Source organism: Dromiciops gliroides, chromosome 4 (genome assembly GCF_019393635.1).
Source record: "Dromiciops gliroides isolate mDroGli1 chromosome 4, mDroGli1.pri, whole genome shotgun sequence".
Taxonomy (NCBI): Eukaryota; Metazoa; Chordata; class Mammalia; order Microbiotheria; family Microbiotheriidae; genus Dromiciops; species Dromiciops gliroides.
In genome coordinates this window covers 364,728,459-364,750,233 of record NC_057864.1, presented here as the reverse complement: position 1 = coordinate 364,750,233, position 21,775 = coordinate 364,728,459, and the positions used below count along the sequence as shown (strand labels likewise).

The 21,775-nt window shown below is 35.9% G+C and overlaps 1 protein-coding gene across 1 annotated transcript in view; it reads right to left on the bottom strand.

Moving 5' to 3' along the window:
* Nucleotides 1–21,775, bottom strand: part of LAMA2 (laminin subunit alpha 2) — an 804,877-nt gene that overhangs the window by 178,862 nt on the left and 604,240 nt on the right. Inside the window, 2 exon segments of the mRNA XM_044002871.1 lie at nt 6,823–6,921; nt 9,018–9,160. Coding sequence (XP_043858806.1) covers nt 6,823–6,921; nt 9,018–9,160 — 242 coding nt within the window.

The window sequence follows — 21,775 nt, the reverse complement described above, 5'->3', positions numbered from 1 at the left end:
CATGATCTATCCAGAGTCATTTAATGTAGGTATACTCTTACTCCAAATGACAATTTTGAAAACATCTACCTGACATCTTTCTAGAATACTGTGAAACCATCTCTTTTTGGGTACCTCAACTTTCTCTCTGTCTCTCTGTTTCTTTCTGTCTCTCTCTGTCTCTCTCTGTGTCTGTCTGTCTGTCTGTCTCTGTCTGTCTTGGCAATCGAGGTGAAGTGATTTGCTCAGAGTCACACAGCTAGTACATGTCTGAGGCCAGATTTGAACTTGGGTTCTCCTGATTCCAGGGCCAGTGCTCTATTCACTGTGCCACCTAGCTGCTCCCTTCTCCTTTTTTATATATGTCTTCTAAATTCTAATTTTCAAATCTTTGGTATTTCTTGATCATTAATAATGTATTTCCATTATTTGTCTCCACCTATGCTATTTTGCTAATCACATTTGAAAATTCATTGCTTTTAAAGTTTTTATAACAACATTTTGATCAGGGTCACTTCTAACTTTCAAACATTTCCTTGCTGCACTTTATCATACAAGACATTGTATTGGACAATATGGGGATTTATGTAATTTAGGTTAGTTATAGTTCTTATGCCCAAAGATCTTATAACCTAATGGGGACACAAGATGGTAAAATACACAGATTGACTAGATTTTTTTTTTAATCACTAGAATAATATATTGATGCAAAGAGATGGAATCTTGGCTGATAATGGAAGGCTTCCTGGATATGAATTTTTATATCCATTCTAAAGGATTCTTATTCCTGAGATTTTCAAAGTGTTCTGCCCTTCCGTTTATCTATATTGTACCAAAATAATTTCACTCAATTTATTTGGTATTTTGCTTCTGTATTTAAATCATTTCTTTCAAACTTATTTTTATATAACATGGTCTCTCTATATAGACTGTTGCCTATGCTAAATGAGACACTTCTGAGTACCTAAAATTTATTTTATTGCATTTAAGTTTCTTTAGTCCATTTATATTTGTATTTTACTCCACCTACTTCAGGATCTGAGCACATTTGCCAAGTTCCTTATAACATGACTCTCTGTTCTCCATGTGAGTATTCTGTTCATGGGCATGACTGTACTTCAGTATTTCCATGGATTTGTAATCCTCTTCTAGAGAGACAAACCACAACTTGTTGGTTCCTGTAAAAGTATCTCACAATTGGCACACTGGAAACTGAATCAATGTTCATCATCTAAAAACAATGTAATTCAGATCATCCTCTGCCCCCTCTTCTATGGTTCTGCTGTAGTCACTTCAGAATTATAATGGTGCAGATTAGTACTGGGTACCCATTTGTATCTTCCTTCATTTCATGGATTACCATGACTAAAGAATTCATCACTAAGTGAACATCCTAATGGTGATGGAGCTCTCCACACAGTCCTTTGCAAACAGATATAATCTATTGTTGTTACTATGATCATACTTGCCAGAATGGTAGGCCTTGTACTCCATGGCATAATCTTTAAAATTTCAAGCAGGATATCATGGTATGGTGACATTTTTCATAAAGTGCTTAGGATGTTATATTTCAATATTTCATAAATGTATGAATCAGTGTGGGTACTTTCTTAATGAACATATATTGCAACCACATCATATCCTAGCAGAAGATTTCATAAGTTGTTGTGGCTGAAAAATTTATCACCTGTCGTTCTGACACAAGCTCACACAGCTAATTAGTATCTGAGGATGGATTTGAACCTAGATCTTTCTGATTCCTGGTCTAGCACTCTATTCACTATGATTTCATTGGTATAGGAACTACTGAGTGAGAAAATTTCCTCTACCAGTGCCAGTTGGTAAATTTTCTGCAACTTATAGCCTTAGAAAGTTGACAAGAGCACTGAGAGATTAAGTGACGTGCCCTGCTGCTACATGTCAGAAATAAGAGGGAAAGACAAATATTTTAGGTGTTCAATTATATCACCAATACAATATCTTGTATTATGTGTTCAGGGCAGAATATTTTCTTTCACATGACTTGAATTCCTTCAGCTCATTGCTTCCCTTTAGTAGTGTCTTAGCCACAAGATGGCAGACTTTATGCTATTTTCTTCTCCTTTTCTCTGTGTCAAAATCTTAGTCTTTTTTGCAGTTTTGAAATACAATAATTCCTAATAAAGTATTAAAAAAAAATCTTACCTCCCAAATGGCATGTAGGAGGTCTATTTTCATGTATAAAATGTATTTTAAATACTTTGGTTTTCTGCAAGGATACATTCTCCTCCCCTCTTTTTGGTATGTTTCTATGATTTACTCATAGTGATAACTAGATGGGGTTTTAAATCAAGCATTTTTTTGTTTTCCATTCCTAACCATAAACAAAGAGCCCCACATGGCAAAAATTCATGATAATAAGTATGAATGTTTTATATTAAAGAGGGAAAATCATCTTGCAAGACTGTTAATGGTGTTCTTAATATATCTGATAGCTTTTCCTTATGTTCCCCCAAAAGGGTGTTGGTGCATTTTGGGAAAAAAAACAAACAAAATCTCTTCTGATTTTTCTGACTTTGTACTGAATCAGACATTTAGAAATATTAAATAGAATTAGGTACTACAATAAACAGAAGGTGACTGAAATATTTATTAAGATGATGATATGTGTGCAACATATGTATTTAGTGCAGGAGGAAGGTAAATATGTGAGGGAAATGACATTTGAAAAGAAAAAAAAAGCCACTTTATTTCTTGGGAGAAACAACCAAAGTGTCAAATTGCAATGAAAGTTTGGGAACTCTAATTTAATTTAATTTACTCTGTAGCCCAGGTGCCATCCTGGTGGGCTACTTTCAATGAGAAATAATTTGGAATGCATCCCTTATGTTGGTCTTTGTCAAGAAAGAAGCCTGCAGGCAGGTTTGAATCTCTTAGGGTATTTCAGGAATGGAAGAAGATGAGGTGCTGTAAACAGTGCCATTTTCTTCCATCCCTGGGGATAGAGGCTATCACACAGATGAGCATGGGCTTGGGAGTGGTGGGTGGGAGTTGGGAGGACTCAGAGCCAAGGAGGTTTCATGGAAATTTCACTTTTGTTTTGTGTTCTTGGAGGAAATTAGAATGGCTGTGGCTGGGCAGTAGAAACCTCTCCCCAACTCCCTGAGGATTTTAGAAGTTAAATTGAGGCAGGAATAACAAAGGGCAACCTTCCCACTGACAACTGATTATTTGGGAGGTTCCAGGCAGGATGGTATGGCAAAAGATGGTGTTTGCTTCTGCCAGAAACTAAAAAAAGGTGAGCTGCAAAGATGTGAAAGCTGATGGAGCAACCGGCAGGGGTGGTTGGTCATCACAAGTATTTTTTATTTTTATTTTTTTGGAACAAAGAATTCAAATTGAACCTATTGGGTGATAGTGCCTTTAAGAACAATGAGCAAGGTCCTACAGACTTTTTCCTTTCAACTTCCCTCTCCATGCCTGTTTATTCCCTGGCATTTATTTGTATATAGACTGTTTCCTTCCTATTCCTTAAGTTGTTTATTGTGAGTTTCATAAAAGTTCTATATAGTTCTATATTCTATTTTGGTATATTGGTTGAAGTGGTATTAATAAGAGAGTCTAGTGGTTGGCTGAAATGTGTACACATTTAAATAAGGTAAAGATTTCCGTCTCTGGACAATAGTTAGATAATATAGAGCTAATCTTTGGGCTCAAAAACTATGTTTTGAGTATACTAACAATACTAGAAACTTCCCCACAACCAGAAGCTAGATTTAAAGCTTTTCTTTTATCTCGAGTTTTTAGTCTATGCTAAGGACTAGGCTAGGCTCTTTGCTCTCCTTTGAAATGTCTAATGATACCATCAATTAGGCTGAAAAGACAGCCTGCTCCAAGTCCTATTCTGAGTCTCTGACATTAACTATTGACTACCTAAAAAAACGTTCTCGATTAATGATTCCTTCCTCCCATTTTGTGCTATCCTTTATTGTCTTCCACATCACAAAGGGAGGATCTCTCAAAAACAACACCCACCCAAAAGCCAAATTAACTTTAGCTTTTAACATATTTGCTAAAGAGCACAATGAGGAAGAAGAGGAGATCCAACAATGAGAGTATATCAGAACACCCTATGAGGTGTTTCCATTTGCTGAACTAAGCATTGCTGCCCTTGAGAATAATTCCACAGCGCTTTCTTTTGCTGCTTGTTTTCCCAGACATTTTATTTATTTATCTTAAAAAAAAATTAAATGTTGTAACCAAGACTTACATTTGAATATTAGTATAACCAACTGAACTTAGTAACTTTACATTTAAATTAATCAATATCATAAAGCTTCATAATAATTTTTCTTTCATTCCCTCTTAGTTCTCTTCATTAGGCTTCCTTGTCCATTTCTTTTCATTTACTTTTCTTTATATGGTCGTAGTGTGTGCTTTATTTTTTTGGTTCTGCCTTTTCTCACTTTATATTATTTCATTAAGGTATTTATGTATTTCTCTGTGCTTCTCATATTTGTTGCATTTATTGCAGTAATGCAATTAAATTGCAATAGGCAGCATGATGCAGTGGAGAAATGGCCTGGATTCAAGTACTATCTCTGGCACTTACTGGCTGAGGGTCCCTGAGCAAATCATTTAACTTCTAAGTGCCCTCAGAAAACCCTCTCAACACTACAAATTGCAGAATAATTGCAAATCTGCCTTTGTATATTTTTCCTCATGTAGATCCCCTTAAATAAAAAAGGTTTAAAAAGAAAAAAATTCAAATAAAAATGTATAAAGTCTATTGTATTATTCCTCCATTATTGGAATGTAGGTTGCTTTTAGAGTTTTTATTTTCATTTTTAGAAGCTATATAATGCCATTAGGAAGATCTCTGAACAGAGAATTCTTTTTGTTTGTTTGTTTGTTTTTGTAAGGCAATGAGGTTTAAGTGACTTGCCCAAGGTCACATAGCTAATGTGGAAATTTATTTTGATTTGGGGACCCTACCTTTGGGCTGAGATTAGAAAGCCTTAGGCCCTCAGGGTCTCTTCTGTGTCCGAGGTGCTGGTGCTCCCTCCCCCTCAGCTTCAGCTGAGCCAAAAAGCCCAGTGGGCTGTATGAGATGCCAGGTCAGACAGCTGGGGGGAAAAAGCCCCCACCTCCCTCCGACCTGAGCAGATCTATCCCAGAGATCCGAGGCTCGTCCAGGTCGGCCTCTGCCATAGCCCTTGCAGAGGTCCCTGGGCGCACAGCAGGGGGCATGGCGTTCCCCCTCCCCACAGCTGCAGCTGTGGCTGGCAGATTAGCTTGGTCTGTGGGGGTGCAAAAAGCCTCGAGATTTGAATGGAGAGAAGAATATATAGATATAGATATAGATATAGATATAGATATAGATATAGAGATAGAGATAGAGATAGAGATAGAGATAGAGATAGAGATAGAGATAGAGATAGAGATATATAGATATAGATAGATATAGATAGATATAGATAGATATAGATAGATAGATAGATAGAGATATCTACATCTACATCTACATCATCTATATCTATATCTATCTATATCTATATCTACATCTACATCTACATCATCTATATCTATATCTATCTATATCTATATCTACATCTACATCATCTATATCTATATCTATATCTATATCTATATCTATATCTATATCTATATCTATATCTATATCTATATCTATATCTATATCTATATCTATATCTATATCTATATCTATATCTATATCTATATCTATATCTATACCTAGGAGTTGGATGTCAGGGGAGGCCAAAGGACAAGATTGAGGGACTGACAAGATTAGAAAGAGGGGGGGGGGCTGATGAGATTAAGAGAGCAGAAAGGCTAGAGCACTAAGGGAGGGGTGAGGGAAGGAGAAAAAGCTAAGAGCAAGAAGGGAGGAAGGCCTAAGGACAAGATAGAGGGATGGGCAGACAAGACTAAGGGTGGCTGAGGAGATTAAGAGAGAGCTGAAAGAAGGGAGACTAGAGATGCAGGAAGGAGGCGAGAAGATTAAGAGGAAAGTTAGTGAAAGGAGCTGAGCAGGGAAACATACCCTAAGGCAAGAGGTGGCAATGGCCCTTATTGTATTAAAAAGGTTCCAGGCCCAGCAGGTGGAAAGAGACCCCTGTGAGGTTGTACATTTTATTTCCTTGTATTCATAATTTTAAATTGTATCTCATAAATAAACTCTGCTTTGATTATTTAGTTTAGAGGCTTCTTAATCTTTTGCTTATCAATTTTGGGAGTGGAGCAGTGTGGTGGAACTTTTTAAATGGCCCATACAAAATTAATAGAAGTCAGATAGCCAGTTAGTCAAAAGTCCCAGATTAAGTTCCCCCAGCCAGATTAGTCCCCCCAAATTAGTCTAGTCATTTAAAATATTTTCACACTAATAAGTGTCAAGTGTCTGAGGCTGGATTTGAACTCAGGTCCTCCTGAGTCCGAGGCCAGTGCTCTATCCACTGTGCCACCTAGCTGCCCCCTGACCAGATAATTCTTTTCACCTCTTATACTTTTCAGCATAATGACTTTTGCTCTCCTATAATTAACCATTTTTTCCTCGCTTAAACCATCCAACAGTCATATCTGCTGATGATTACTCATCCTGCTATGAGTCAGGAACAATATGCCTAACTGCATCTCAATGATCTGTAGTTGCAAATAAAGGGAATTAAAAAGAGAATACTTATTTGCAAAGTTTGTCATACTTCATTGACAAAAATGAACAATAATAATGATTGGGGAAACAATATTTTGAGAGGAAGAAACAGATTTCACCCTTCACTTATATGATGCTTTCTAAGATTTTGTCTCCCAAGGAGACCAAAAGTACTGGTGGTTTTGCACACATACCCTGGTAAGAAGTTCATCCATTTCTGTCACCAATGTCTTCAGATTGCTCTCAGCCAGCTGAAGAAGTCTCTCTGGTGCCCGCTGCGGTGACAATGCGTGCTGAAAAACATTTTCAAATGCCTTTCAGTGAACAGTGAAAGTAGAGATCAGTAACTGGGAGGTGATGATTTAATAATGACAGTACTTCCTATACTTTTCTACAAATGTGAATTCAAGCATCTCTAAATCTAAGACCAAGTAAATTAATATAAACACTACATAACTGTGCACTATAATGCTAAAGGGAAAGAGTGGGAAGAGTCTAGTTTATTCAACCCTCTGCTTTTATGTGGATAAATGTCTAAATCATCTTTTCTTTTTCCTAATGTTCCTGTGGGCTAAATGTACTACAACCTCTAATCAATCAATAAACATTTATTAAGTGCCCTCAACATACCAGGTGCTCTGCTAAGTACAAAGGATGTGGAAAAAAAGGATAAAAGATGGTCCCTGCCCTCAAGGAGCTTACAGTTGAAGAGGGGAGATAATACGTAAGCAATTATATACACGTGTGTGTGTGTGTGTATTTGTATATATATATATATATATATATATATGTATATATAAAGCTATATACAGGATAAATAATAAAAAAACTGACAAAAGGAAGGCATTAGAATTATGAGAGATTGGGGAAGTCTTCCAGTAAAAGATGGAATTTTAGTTGGGATCCATAATGTTCTATGACTCAATGATAAAACTTTTTGTTTCCTTAGTTCAACTGAAATTCTTATTTTTCTCTTAAACTCCAATCCCCTTGTTTCATCTTCCTTGAACATACAAAACTACTGGTCAATATTATGTTTAAAAAAACAATACATATTTAAAGATGATATCTTCAGGGATCGGTAGTCAATAAGTACTTATTACACCTACTATATACCAGGACTGTGTTAAGTGCTGGGGATACAAAAAAAGGGCAAAAAATAGTACCTGCTTACAGTCTAATGGGGGAGACAACATGTATACTACAAACAAGACATATATATATATATATATATATGATAAATTAGAGATCCTCAACACAGGGAAGGCACTAGAATTAAAGGGGATTTAAAAAGACTTCTTGTTGAAGGTGATATTTTAGCTACTCCTTGAAGGAAACCAGGAGGTAGCATAAGAAGATAATAGATAATATTATTGTGTGGTTTTCTGAGTCAATATGTGGTCTATAGGGATCCTTATCTACCATTTAGTGGCCCTTGTTTCTATTTGAGTGTGATGCCAATGTTCTAAAGGATTAGGCTGGACCTGAAATCAGGACGATTTGGGTTCAAATCCTATCTTTGGAATTCAGTTTCTCTGAGGCTCAATTTCTCATCTTTAAGACGGAGATCATAGTGTTTTCCCTTTAGGAACTATTTCCTATTTATCTTGTATGTAGTTTTCTTTTCACACATTTATTTACATGTTCTCTCTCCCATTATAAATTCCTCCCAAGGCAGGGATTATCTTTTGTTTCTTGTTGCAACCTCATAGCTTAGCACAGTACCTGGTGCAAAATAGGCTTACTAAACTTAATAAATGTTTATTGATTAATTGACTATCTACCTCATAAAATTATTGTAAGAATCAAATGAGATAATGTAAATAAATGCTTAGCAAACTTCAAAGGGTCATATAAATGTTATTTATGAATATTAGGAGTATATTGAGCACACAGTAGATGTTTAATACTTTTTAAACCCAAGTCATGGTCATCTTCCTCTGTACATGTCTTCTTTTTTCAGATTTAATGACTCCATATCCTTTTACTTTCCTTCATAAGCTCTATTTTCCATAACTTCTATAAAAGAAAATGCTTTCCATAGGCTCTGTACCTCTTCATCACATCTTCTGTGATTTTGCCTCACACATTTACATTTTGTTCCAGTCACATTCATTAACACCTCTTTGAATCCAAACAAAGGGTGATCACAAATGTAGACGTTAATAATAATTTATGCCTCCTAACTACCTCCAAATGACCTCATAAAAATTGAGATTACCTTCAGGAAATGCTTTGCATTTCTCAGATAAAAAATACTTTCTGTATAAGCAAAACAAACAAAGAGGACAGTTATTATTTACCAAAATGTGGCAATAGGTCTTGATTGTATCCCTGCTTTTCTATTGTACTTGGCACTCATTATGACTGTCTAACCCTGCAAACATACCTTTAGCTCTTGAGTCACATTTTCAAAATTGTATAGCATTTTATATGGTGCCGGCAGTGGGCCAGTAAGGTTGATGCTAACAGCCATCTGCTCAAGGCGAGCCAAGTCACCGAGAAGGAGTCCTGTACATTCATCACCACAAACTGTGAAAGGAAAGTGACAACGAATATTTACTTCTGCTAAATGTCTGAGGCAGATGTTCAAGGATTTTAGCTCTGAAATATTTTACAGCCCACATATATTTCTGTGAAAGATAATGCTACTCATCTCAGATAATTAACCCCAACAAATGCATGGCAGTTGAAAGAGATAGAAATAGCAACAAGGGAATAGAAATGCCTTATTGCCCAGAACATGATAATGTGGAATGATTATAGAAGTCAAAAAATGAAATAAGTAGACTTAAGATACCTGAGAAGAAAGGCGGGGAGCTGTTCAGGAGAGGTGAGAAGTGGAACATTTCATGCTATGGACCACTCCACACAAATCCACACATGAGCAATCTAAAAGAAATCTTTGAACAGCTGGTGAATCACAAAGATTACAGGCAGCCTAAAAAGCAGCTAAACTTGTGATGCGCTACATTAGATTGCTCTTCAGGATATACACAACCATTTAGTCTCCACGTGCTTCATGTCCTACACATTCAAGGCTTGCACAACTACTTGGACTCTGGTCAACTGGGGAGAGAATAATAAATACAAATGAAACAACTACAGGTTTTTCATGTTGAAGCACTTTAGAGCTATCTTCATTCTTTGCTTTTGTTGTTTGTATGTATGTATGTATGTATGTATGTATGTATGCAGGGGTCAATCCTAACTTAGCCTCTGGGCACCTTACCAACTCAAAATGGAAAAGACTAAACAGTTGCTAGTATTGCAGAGTACCATATGCAGCCTTGTAGATAAACAATTGCTAAGGGCAAGTAACAATTCATATTGTTTGAGTGTTTAGAAATGTCAACAACTATTTTGCTGCCTTTACAATGCCTAGAAAAAGCTAATGGAAACTGGCAAGAATAACTTTTTCTGGAAGGGGTGATATATTTGATTCATACTTTCAGAATGAGACCCATACATAACATTTAAAAAACCCAACCATCTGTTTCTTAAAAGCAACATTATTTAACTCATAGGAAAGGTCCTTTTAAAAATAATTATGCTTTTAAAAATATTTAATTTTCAATTCTTTTAAGTAATTTGATGCCCAATAATTTTTCAATAAATTTTGATTTTTCAAGATCATATGGAGATAACCCCCCAAAAGCCATCAGATTTGAATGTCTGCATGCTTTTATGTATATACTGTATTTATATGTAGGTATGAAGCTTCTATGTACTATGCTTGTGTGTGTGTGTAAGTTGGGACGAGCAAGGAGCCAAATGGAATGGAAAACATTCAGATTTGGAGAGACTTTAGATTATGCCTTAAAGTGGTAAGAATGTAATTATTTCACTCAATAGATCCCTTCTGAGCTGCCTATTGGCTAGGAAACCATTAACTAGAGCCTGTATACAATGAGAAGAGTACAGAGGGTGATTCTGCCATGGGAGCAGCAGTTCTGGATGAGTTACAGAATAGTTTTCATGTAGCTTAAATCTCCCCAGTAGAGTATTTAATGAATTAGCTACTTTCAGGTGTTTAACCTTCTGGGACTTCACAGGCTTGTATTTCACTGAGAGTGTGAGGCATCAACAGCACTGAGGTGAGGGTTGAAATGGGTAACCAGGACTCTTACACCCTGCTAGCCTGTGCATCCTTTAATGAGACGATAAGGGAAATGTGCAAGGCAACCAGGCTGTATATTTCATGAGGGAATCCCTGCTGTCTCACCAATCTAATTGAACTGAATTTAAGTACTTCTTGAGCAGCCACCATTCTGCTTATTGGGTTTGAGCAAATTGGGGTGGGAGTAGGGGGCGGGGAGTGACAGTGGAAAGAATGTTGGATTTGGAATCAGAGGACCTGGGTTTGAATCCCAGTGCTGCCAGTGGAACCTGAGCAAGTCCCTTTTCTCTGGGCCTCAATTTCTACATCTATAAAATAAGAGAATTCATTTGATAGTTTCTAAATCCCCTTCCATATTTATACCTCTGTTCTTTTGATCTGTGACCTAATGAAGAGGACACCAAGCACATTCCCTCATCTCAAAGAGCAGATCTCCTTTGGTTAGAGGGAATTCATGCTAAAGGCAGGCTCAGTACTTTGTAACCCAAACTACACTGCAGAGTTGGGAGATCTGAATTCTCTATGAGAGTGTGCACTATCCTTTCAGCTTTTGCCTAGTGGACAGAAGGAAGGGCGTAGAAAAGAAGAGTCAGGTTTTTTTTTTTTTAAGTTTACAGGTTTAAAGTAAGAGTCTTTGAGGGTAGATATTTTTACCATTTGAAAAAAAAAATGCTTTTGATCAGGGATTATTAACTCTTTTATTGTGACAGGAAACACTGAACTTTTTCTTATTCTATAAGATTAATATCCAATTACAGAGATAAAATCTGTATAGGTGAACTCACTGGAGAGCGTTGTAATGTAGAAAGTAACAAAATGATATATTAAATATATTCATGAACCAAAATATACTGACAATAAAAACTTTGGTTCATTAATCCTGAAGGATGTGTAGGAACTAGATAGATGAAGAGAAATAAGGAGGGCATTCTAGAAAGGTAGGGGGTATAGGTGTGGGTGTGGGTATGGGTGGGTATGTAGTAGATCTGCAGGGGAAGGATAACCCGGGCAGGGATATGTAAAGAGACCAGTTCATCAAAAGTAAAGAGGACCTGCTAGTGATAAAGTTGGATAGAAAAGATAGTTCCATATTGTGAAGGATCTTGAAAACTGGTTATTCAGAGTGTGAATTTAAACTGATAATAGGGAGTCATATAAAGTTCATGAACCTGGGAATGACTGGATGGAAGGAAGATTAACTTGGTAGTGGTGTGCAGAATAGACTTGCACCAAATGACAGAGTTGGGGAAACTAAGGGTCTATTTCTTTAATCAATGTGGGAAGTCTACAGAGGTAATAGGGGAAATGAACAGTGAAACATTTCAAAGATAAATCATTGGGACTTAGTGACTTATTGGTTATAAGGGAAGGAAGGAAAAGAAGGACTTGAAGAAGACTCCCAGATTTTGAGTTTAGGTGATTCATAGAAGAACGGTGTAATTAGCAACAGTGGGGAAAATGGGAGTTGAGGTTAGGTTAGGAGGAAAGGCGAAAAGTCCTTATTAAAATTTTTCCAAGTTACTTTTATTTTTTTGCTCATATTAAAACATGTGTGAAGAATAGTTCTTTATTCTCTTTCTCAATGGACACTGACACCAGAGAATGATGTTACTCTTATTCTCAATCACTCTTTAAAACAAAGGTTTTTACAGTGTGTGTGTGTGTGTGAGAGAGAGAGACAGAGAGAGACAGAGAGAGAGACAGAGAGAGACAGAGAGAGAGAGAGAGAGAGAGAGAGAGAAGAGAGAAAGAAGAGAGAGAGAGAGGAGAGAGAGAAGAGAGAGAGAAGAGAGAGAGAGGGAAACAGAGACATGTCTTCTAGAAGTCTGATGAAGCCCATGGACCTCTTCTCATTATACTGTTCTTAAATGTATAAATTGAAAATATAAGGGATTACAAAGAAAACTAATTATACTGGATTAGGGATATACTTTTTTCTATTTAAGATAACATGGGATGTGGAAGTGAGATCTGATTTGCTATAATATGTCATAGAGCAAATTGGTAAGCTAGAATGGGAGGAAGTATGATGAATACTTGTTTTCTCTTATATGTCTTATATCTCATGCCCCTATTTGGTTTGTTTCCCTGATTTACTAAAAATGAAAATGTATTTAATTGCTCTTTCAAGGAGTCATACTTGCTACCTTATGCCTCTGTGTCAAAAGGCCTATTATTAACTCGGGTCTTATGGTCTCTGCAGTTGCTTTTAAGAGGAACACAGTATGGGCACATTTCCATAAGTGAAAGGTAAATTTTACAGCAAGCTCTAAGTAATATACCAACAAATGTCCTAACAGGTCAGAAAGACTGATGAATATGACAGCCACTTGCAAGATTTTAAATTGGCTAACTCTAGAGAATTCAATATCTATTTTTTTAAATTGGAAAAAAGAATTAAGCTTCTAATATAAAATAAATATGTGGATTACTAGTTTATTCTGACACTGAACATTTCACTTCAACAACAAGCTCCTTTTATATACCCTCAAAAAAGCTAAAGTGGTTTGAAATAAACATTAGAAATGGAATACAAATTAAAACCAAATTTAATTTACCGTGATAGAGAAGATTTAAAGAGCTTATAGAGATATGAAGTATTTCCATTGTGTAAACAATTGTATTTTGATTGTATAGTGGCTGACTGTAGTGTAAATTAACACCTACTTTTGTTAATCAGTTCCCCCAAAGAATTATAACACATTAGGCTTTTATTTTAGCAGGGGAGACAAGGCAAGGAAGCAAGAATGTCTAAAATACATAGGAGCAAAAGCAAATATTTCAAGACAATGATTATATTGTACATGACTAAATGTTTCCAAGGCTTTGCCTATAAAACTGTCAGGATAAATTTGTGTCTAATATTAACAAATGCAGTGCTAAATTCAGATCATTACAGCTATGCTCACATAAGGGGAAAACCATGCAGTCAGTATCACAGATACTTCAGCTAGCAATTAGTACAAAATATTGTATTTTCACCACAATCTCCCATGCATAACAACTACTACTTATATACCTTCAAGTAAAAAGTCACTCAAAATGCTTTTAAACAACAGAAATAGACACCGAAAGAAACTTAATGTGCATGAAGATAAGTATGAAAGACTATTGATTAATCTGTTTTAAGTAAAGATACCCATAATGTCTATTCTAGTTAGTCATCTATATTTATAGCCAGAAATGTATATTTCAGGAAAAAAGTAGTGGGTCTCATCTGCATCAATACCTTTGGCTCATTATTTCCCAGATTTGAAAATTCTTTTCCTTTTCTTATTGTTATTGCTCAATGTTCCAGATCCTTATTTCCCATTAACTTTTTCTATGTATTTAGTAATTCTATATTATTTTTAAAGAAAATATGTCAAATAATTTCAGGCTGTTTAAGACTAAATGTTCTTTATGTGCTGCTAATATTGTATTTATATGAGAGGGAATAAAGGTGTTGCTAATATTGTCCATGTTTGTTTGAATGGAAGAAAATGTGTTAAATATAGTTGGAGATAAATCTGTTGAAATAGATTGATGTGGAATAGGTTTTTTTTTTTTTACTTAAAGCCAAAACTGTGAAACAACTGCTAAACATGAAAACATTGTTAGGTATGGTGTCTAGATCAGTGTGTGTGTGTGTGTGTGTGTGTGTGTGTGTGTGTGTACAGTACCATTTCATTGCACTCTGAACTTGTTAGTGTCATATTAGAATATTTTGTTTATTTTTAAATAATGCAAGGAAAGGAAATGATGGAAAACTTTGTATAAAACTCAATTGCATCAAGTATTAGAATGAATAATTCCATTGGTTGTTACCATGGTTAGAATAGACAGTTGAAATTTAATCTTGACAAGACTGAGGAAGAACCTGTCTTCATAGAATAGCAGTGGTCTTCTAATACTTGAAGGGCTGCCCTGTGAATTCTTTATTGCTCTAGAGGGAAGAATTAAGACCAATAGACAGATTTTTTTCAGCAGGCAAATTTAAGCTTAATATGAGAATGAACTTTTTAATCAAAAGAGTCATTCAAATGGAACAATCTGCCTTGTGAAGTAGTTATGTCCTCATCATTGGAAGTATCCAAGCAGAAATTGTATGAGCATTTGTCAGGGATGCTGTTATAAAGGATTCCTGCACTGATTGTAAGAAATGGCTTAGGATCAGAGAACCATAGATCTAGAGCTAAGGTGAACTCAGTGGCCACCTACTTCATTCTTCCCCCTCATTCTAGAGAAAAAAGAAACATGTTTAGAGACGGTGACTTCCCCAATGTCACCCAGATATTAAACATCAGAGATGGGATTCATATCCACGTCTTTGATTCCAGATTCAGGGCACTTTACACTGCACCACACTGCCTGACATTATAGGGGACAGAAAAGGCACTTCTGTCTCAATTAGAGATGTGGTGGCTTTTTCTCAGAATATCTTTGAGGTTAATCTAAAGTCTAGGACGCAAGGTTATAAACAAGGAAAATATTCTGAGAATAGTGGCTGCAACAAAGCACAATCATTGTAGGAAGGATTGCTTTATCTCGCATAGGTCTTTTAGCTATATATCATTCACTGAGAGTAGAATCAGTCATATTTTCACTGATTGTAAAAGAGAAAAATATATTTCTGTATAATACATATCTTATATAAGACATATGGATCACTATAGTATTTGATTTAGTCTAGTTTGCAAATTAGTCTGGCCCCAAATACCAAATTAGTTTGCCACAATAAATTTAAAATGCAGATATAGAGTAGAATAAAGATTTCATGTTTTGTCAGCTGGCTGGAAGGTACACAGACAGTAACTAACTTAGGGGACAATGTATAATACTTTCGGGCAGTAGCTTTTCCTGGGTTTCTATTAAGGACTATATTTCAGTTCTATAATTTCAGAACACAGCAGCCAACTCATTTTTATATTCTACTTTTATAATTCAAATGGGAGCTTATTCAACCAGAAGAAAGGTGAGGGTGTCAGCTAGATAGAGAAGCAGCATAATATTGTGGAAAGAACACTGGGCTTTTTGACTACCATTTGTTGTGGAACTCTGGGCAAATCACTTTATCTAATTAATAATAGGTAAAATAACATCATTAAAATGGGGACAATTTATATTACCTATATTCTGGGATTATTTGAAGAACTAAAAACTGTAAATTGAAAAGTACTAGATACATTTGAATTAATAATATGAAATAACTATAAAATAAGAACAAGTGAATTATAAATGCGAATTGAAAGTTGTGTTGGATTCATTAAGCTAACTTCTTAAAAAGTCATAATTATCTAATCAATATTTAGAGATCAGCTTGATGAATTCACATTTCTCTAAAAATGGGATGGAACCTGACACCTATAAGATTAGCTAATATTACAGAAAAAGAAAATAATAAATTTTGGAAGGGATGTAGGAAAACTGGGACAATAATGCACTCTTGGTAGAGTTATAAACTGATCCAACCATACCATAGAATAATTTAGAACTATGCCCAAAGAGCTAGAAAACTGGGGAAAACTTTTGATCTAGCAATACTACTACTAGGTCGTTATTCCAAAGAGATTTTTTTAAAGGCAGGGGGCAGGGGGAACGGGAATGACACACATGTACAAAATATTTATAGTAGCTCTTTTTGTAGTGTTAAATAACTGGAAATTGAAGGGATGCCCATCAATTGGAGAATGACTAAACAAATTATGGTATATACTTGTAATGAAATATTACTGTGGTAAAAGTAATGATGAGCAGGCTGATTTTAGGAAAACTTGGGAAGACTTAGATGAATTAATGCAAAATAAAATGAGCAGAATCAGAGAACACTGTACATAGTAACAGCAATACTGTATGATCAACTGTCAATGTCTTAGCTATTCTCTCAGTAATACAATGATCCAAGATAATTCCAAAGGACTCATGATGAAAAATGCTATCTACCTCCAGAGAAAGAACTGTTGGATTCTGAATGCAGGTCAAAGCATACTATTTTTCACTTTCTGCATTTTTCCATCTTTTTTTTCCTTTGGGTCTGTGTCTCATTGCACAAGATGATTAATATGGTGATGTGTTTTGCATGATGGAACATGTACAACCTATATCAGATTTCTTACTGTCTCAGTGAGGGGGGAGGTAAGGGAGGGAGAGAGAAAAATTAGAACTCCCAAAAAATTTTTAAATGAATGTTTAAAAATTGTTGTTACATGTAACTGGGGAAAGTATTATTTTATTTGGTTTTTTTTTTTTTATGGGGCAACGGGGGTTAAGTGACTTGCCCAGGGTCACACAGCTAGTGTCAAGTGTCTGAGGCCAGATTTGAACTGAGTTACTCCTGCATCCAGGGCCTGTGCTTTATCCACTGCGCCACCTAGCTGCCCCCGGAAAGTATTATTTTAAAAAATTAGATGGGAAGGAAATTTGGATGTCCAGCTATCTTTATGTCTTGCCCCTCTTCCACCCTTTATAACCCTGGCTTTCTTCAAAATTCAGATCAAATGGTACCTTCTACAAGAGGCCTTTCAGGATTCTACCATCTAAAGAACCTTCTGTAAGGTTACCTTCCATCTATCCAGTATATTCTTGTATGTACCTATTCATTCACATGCTATCTTCCTTATTATAATGTAAGCCGGTCAATGGCAGGGACTGGTTTTGTATTCCTTTGTATTGCTAGTGCTTAGCATAGTGCTTGGCACAGAGTATAGCCTTACTAAATACATCTTTATTGATAAGAATATATGGAGTCTTTCCCTCCTCTCTGTGCAGGATTCACCTGAGTCCTGAGGACACCATGAGCAACCAGGTTGATCGAGAAGAATATAACCAGCCCTGTCCTTGGAGGCCGAGACCCAAGATCCAAGACCCAAGAAAAAGGCCCTCTATGGTTCCTGGTCGAGGCTCGGCTTGTGGGGGCCCTCATAGGGATGAAAGGATTGAGGATTCGAGCAATGGAGACCCTTTCGGGAGCTAAGATTAAAATAGATCTATTCGATCAAGAGGAAAACAGTGAAAAGCCTGAGAAAGCAGAGGTCCTAGTTTTCGGGAGTCATCATTGTAGAATAAGAGCAAAAGAACTGGTTCAATGTATCATCAGTTGGTATCCACTGGCCTCTCCTGATGCTGCAGATGAAGCACAGAAAGCAGTTGCCCAGATGTCCATTCAGGAAAAGAAGTAATATGAAGCCCAGCTGGTTTTTGTTAATTTTAAACAAATAAATTATGTTTCTGTTTTAAATAAAAAAATATATGATACTTTTTAAGACTACCAGATCAGGGAATCCCAAAGGGTATTGTGAGGAAAGTCCATTGTAAATGTTTGTGTTAGGTAAGTGTGAGCTATAATTTTATTACTACTACTACTACTACTACTACTACTACTACTACTACTACTACTACTACTACTACTACTACTACTCCTACTCCTACTAGAATTATATGATAGGAGCTCATTTCAGTATTTGACAGTCTTCATTACTAGGTTATTTATGTCATGGAAATTCCTCATCCTACTATTTAAAGCCTGTTTTATCTTGTTCTATTTCCAGTAGAAATGGAGTTCTGACAGTAAATGGCTCTGGATGAAGAAATATTAACTATACTGGGGTTTAGGAGAGGATTACCTCATTTCACATATTCACTCTATACTCCTGATATATCACAGGATCACATTTGATTTGCGAGTCTTACCTGGCTGACTCATAATAAGGATGTTCTTCAATATATACCCTTGCTCTTTTTCTTCTGCACTAAGAATCTGCAGTGAAGGCAAGATTGAATGTCACTTTCTAGAGGATGAGTGAGAGAACACAGCCACATGCTTTTTTGAATATCACCCAAAACATCTACATCTTAATTTATCTAGCCTGATAGATTAAGAGGGCACATTGTATTCTATGATTCAGGGCTTCTGAGGAAGATTAAGTCTATATTAACCATCACTACTATAGACGTTCCTGCCATTATATGCACTTTCTTTAGTCTGAGCCAGTCCATCCCTAGGAATTTTATGGAATTCCACAACTATCCCATTTGACACAGCAGCCCTGTAGAGTTGTCCTGCTAGGCAAATGCATCCTTTGCTCTATTCCTGTTTCTAGCTCTTGGATGTTGGGATGCATTAAAAAAAAAAAAAGAAAATTGAGACAGTCCATGATGCATTCTCACCTAGTCAAGTCACGTTTGATCACCATGTTTCAGAAACTGACTATAGAAATTGAGTCTTGAGAAGGGCAGTCAAAATAATTTGTCATGGGAACTCTCAAGATGAAGAATTTTGAGAGGTAGGTAGAAAGAGAGGGAAAAAAGACATGCAGCAGAAATTCTTATATTTGAACCAGATCAGAGTCTAGCAGAAAACATTTTGGAATCAATTCATCTGCAAGAGTAAATAGAATTCAGTAAAATGAGAAAGTAGCATTAGGAAATATTTTCTCTTTCACAAACCAACTTTAAAAATGTTAGGGTAGGGGCAGCTAGGTGGCGTAGTGGATAGAGCACCGGCCCTGGATTCAGGAGGACCTGAGTTCAAATCTGGCTCAGACACTTAACACTTACTAGTTGTGTGACCCTGGGCAAGTCACTTAACCCCAATTGCCTCACCAAAAAAAAATGTTAGGGCAAATATATAGGTATAAAGAACTAACTAATCAGAGGATAATAAATTAAATTCTTTGAATAAAACAATAACTATTGAATCTTGAAAAAAAATATAAAAACCTTCAAGACTTAGGGCTTCACCCAATTGCTACTGTCTTAGTCTAAAATGAATTTCTGTATGGTACAGTACTGGTTTATTATGGTAGTATAGTTAGATTTGGTAAAATATTACAATGTGAACATGTGACAATTTAACTTCAAATTATTTTTTGCTACTATCAACAGGGATGTTTTATTTAATAGATCACTGCTCTGCTGCACTTCTGGAATTATATTCTTTTACCTTATTGCAGAGCAGAAATAATTCTCTAGGAACAAGCAATGAGTCTGACTACACCAACTCTCAAGACTGACTTTTATGCTTACCACACAGGTGTGCATTGACTAATGTGGCTTCAGGGGGATTGTGATACTGGGAAAGGGGTTCTCTAGACAGTACACTCAAATATTCTGATACTAGAAAGTTAAGGCCTCTATTATAAATTAATCAGTGAACATTATACTAAAATAAATCAATTCCTCCTGAGTTTTATATGAACCAGTTATCCAGAGACTAAGTAGGGTTAAGAAATTGAGTTCTTGAACTTTTAAAACTGAGAGCCAGGCCTTGAATCCAATGTGACTCTAAACTATTATTAGCTGAGTAAGCTATTTCTTCTGCTCTCCTCTCCCACAATCTCTTGACTGCAACAACTACTATTAAAACTTTGTAGAAAAAAATATACAGTAAAAAATGGAGTAACTACAGCCTATACCAGTAAATTTTTTAAAAAGTTATTGATAGGAAAAACCACAATGTACCATGACATAAATTTTCTTTTTGAATCACTTAAATATAAATTTCCCTCTCTGCATTTCATTAACTCTTGACATTGGCTTTTCAGTCAATGATATTTAATAAAGTCAGGATCCTTGAATAGAGATGTTTCTTTAAAATATGTGGCTAGAAATTCCTGACAATTCATCTTTCCTTGCTTTTGGTGTGATTATTTAATGTTAATTTTTCTGCTTTAGAACATGGCATTACCCTTTAAAGTTCAATTTCAGAAAATTAATTAGGAGAAATGATTGCTGTAAAATGGCTCTTTAGATCAGTGTTCATTTTAAAATTATATGAGTAGCTAAGTAATAGGCATCTAAGCAGATACATGCTAGTATAACACCCTCCCTAAACAAAATATTACTGAATTACTTTGGTAATCTACCTCACAATTACTCAAGCATGTCATTATTTTTGTAAACAACATATCTATGTTTTATGGCACCTGGGCATGCTTTTATGTTGGTCTTGCCTATTATCAAATCTGATTTCCACTGTCCTATCAGCCTTTTGTATTTGAGGCAGCTCCAATCAATTCCAAGTATTGGGAAAAAAGTCCCCTACTTCATATGTATTAAGGTGTAATCACACAGGAAGCTAATTGGAAGGTAGGATACATTGCTGCAATGACATATATAACTTTTGAACCAAAATGTTCTGGGGGCATTTGAATTTCTCTTGCTTCCTATCCTTATTTCTCTTTCTACTTTGATAGACTTATGAAATCATCAGTGTATGTAAATGCCCAATTGAGACAGATTGCAACCCCTCTCTGCCTTCTCATCCCAAGGTTATCATTCTTCAATTATTCTTCCACAGAGGATCTTCCCAATTCCCTGGAAATACTTTGGCTTTTTGCTATTCTTATGTATGACCAGTCTTTCTGCTTTCCTAGTCATACACATCTTTGATAATCTTTTACACCATTTTGTACATATCATCATTAATAACACATCTGTTTACTTGTGCTTGTCACACAGACTGCCGTTGCTCTTTGGGTTATTTGTCATTTTCATTCTTTGAAGATGATAGTGTTTTTATTTATAGTTATATAGCATCACCAGAAAAACAGTGGCATTAAAGAAGGTGGCCTTTTGTGGTAGGAAGCTCTTTGGGATCACTGAAATCATTACTTTTCTTGTTGTTTAGTCACTTTCAGTAATGTCTGACTCTTCATAACTCCATTTGGGGGTTTCTTGGCAAATATACTGGTGTGGTTTTGTCATTTCCTTCTTCAGCTCATTGTTTCAGATGAGGAAATAGGCAAACAAGACTAAGTGATTTGCCCAGGGTCACGCAATTAGTCTCTGAGACCATATTTGAACTCAGGAAGATGAGTCTTCCTGACTCCAGGCCTGGTACTTTATACACTGGACCATCTAACCGTATGCTTTCTCAAATCCAATCCAATCTAATCTCTTCCTTTTACTCAGTTCTGTACTTAAATCATTGTCCATGTATAAAACCCATCCAAGGTAAATTTATTTTTCACAGTCCAAATGGCATTATATTTTAATTTTAAATCTAGTGGCCACCAAAAAGGCAAACAGTCTACATGTAAAGTAAAATA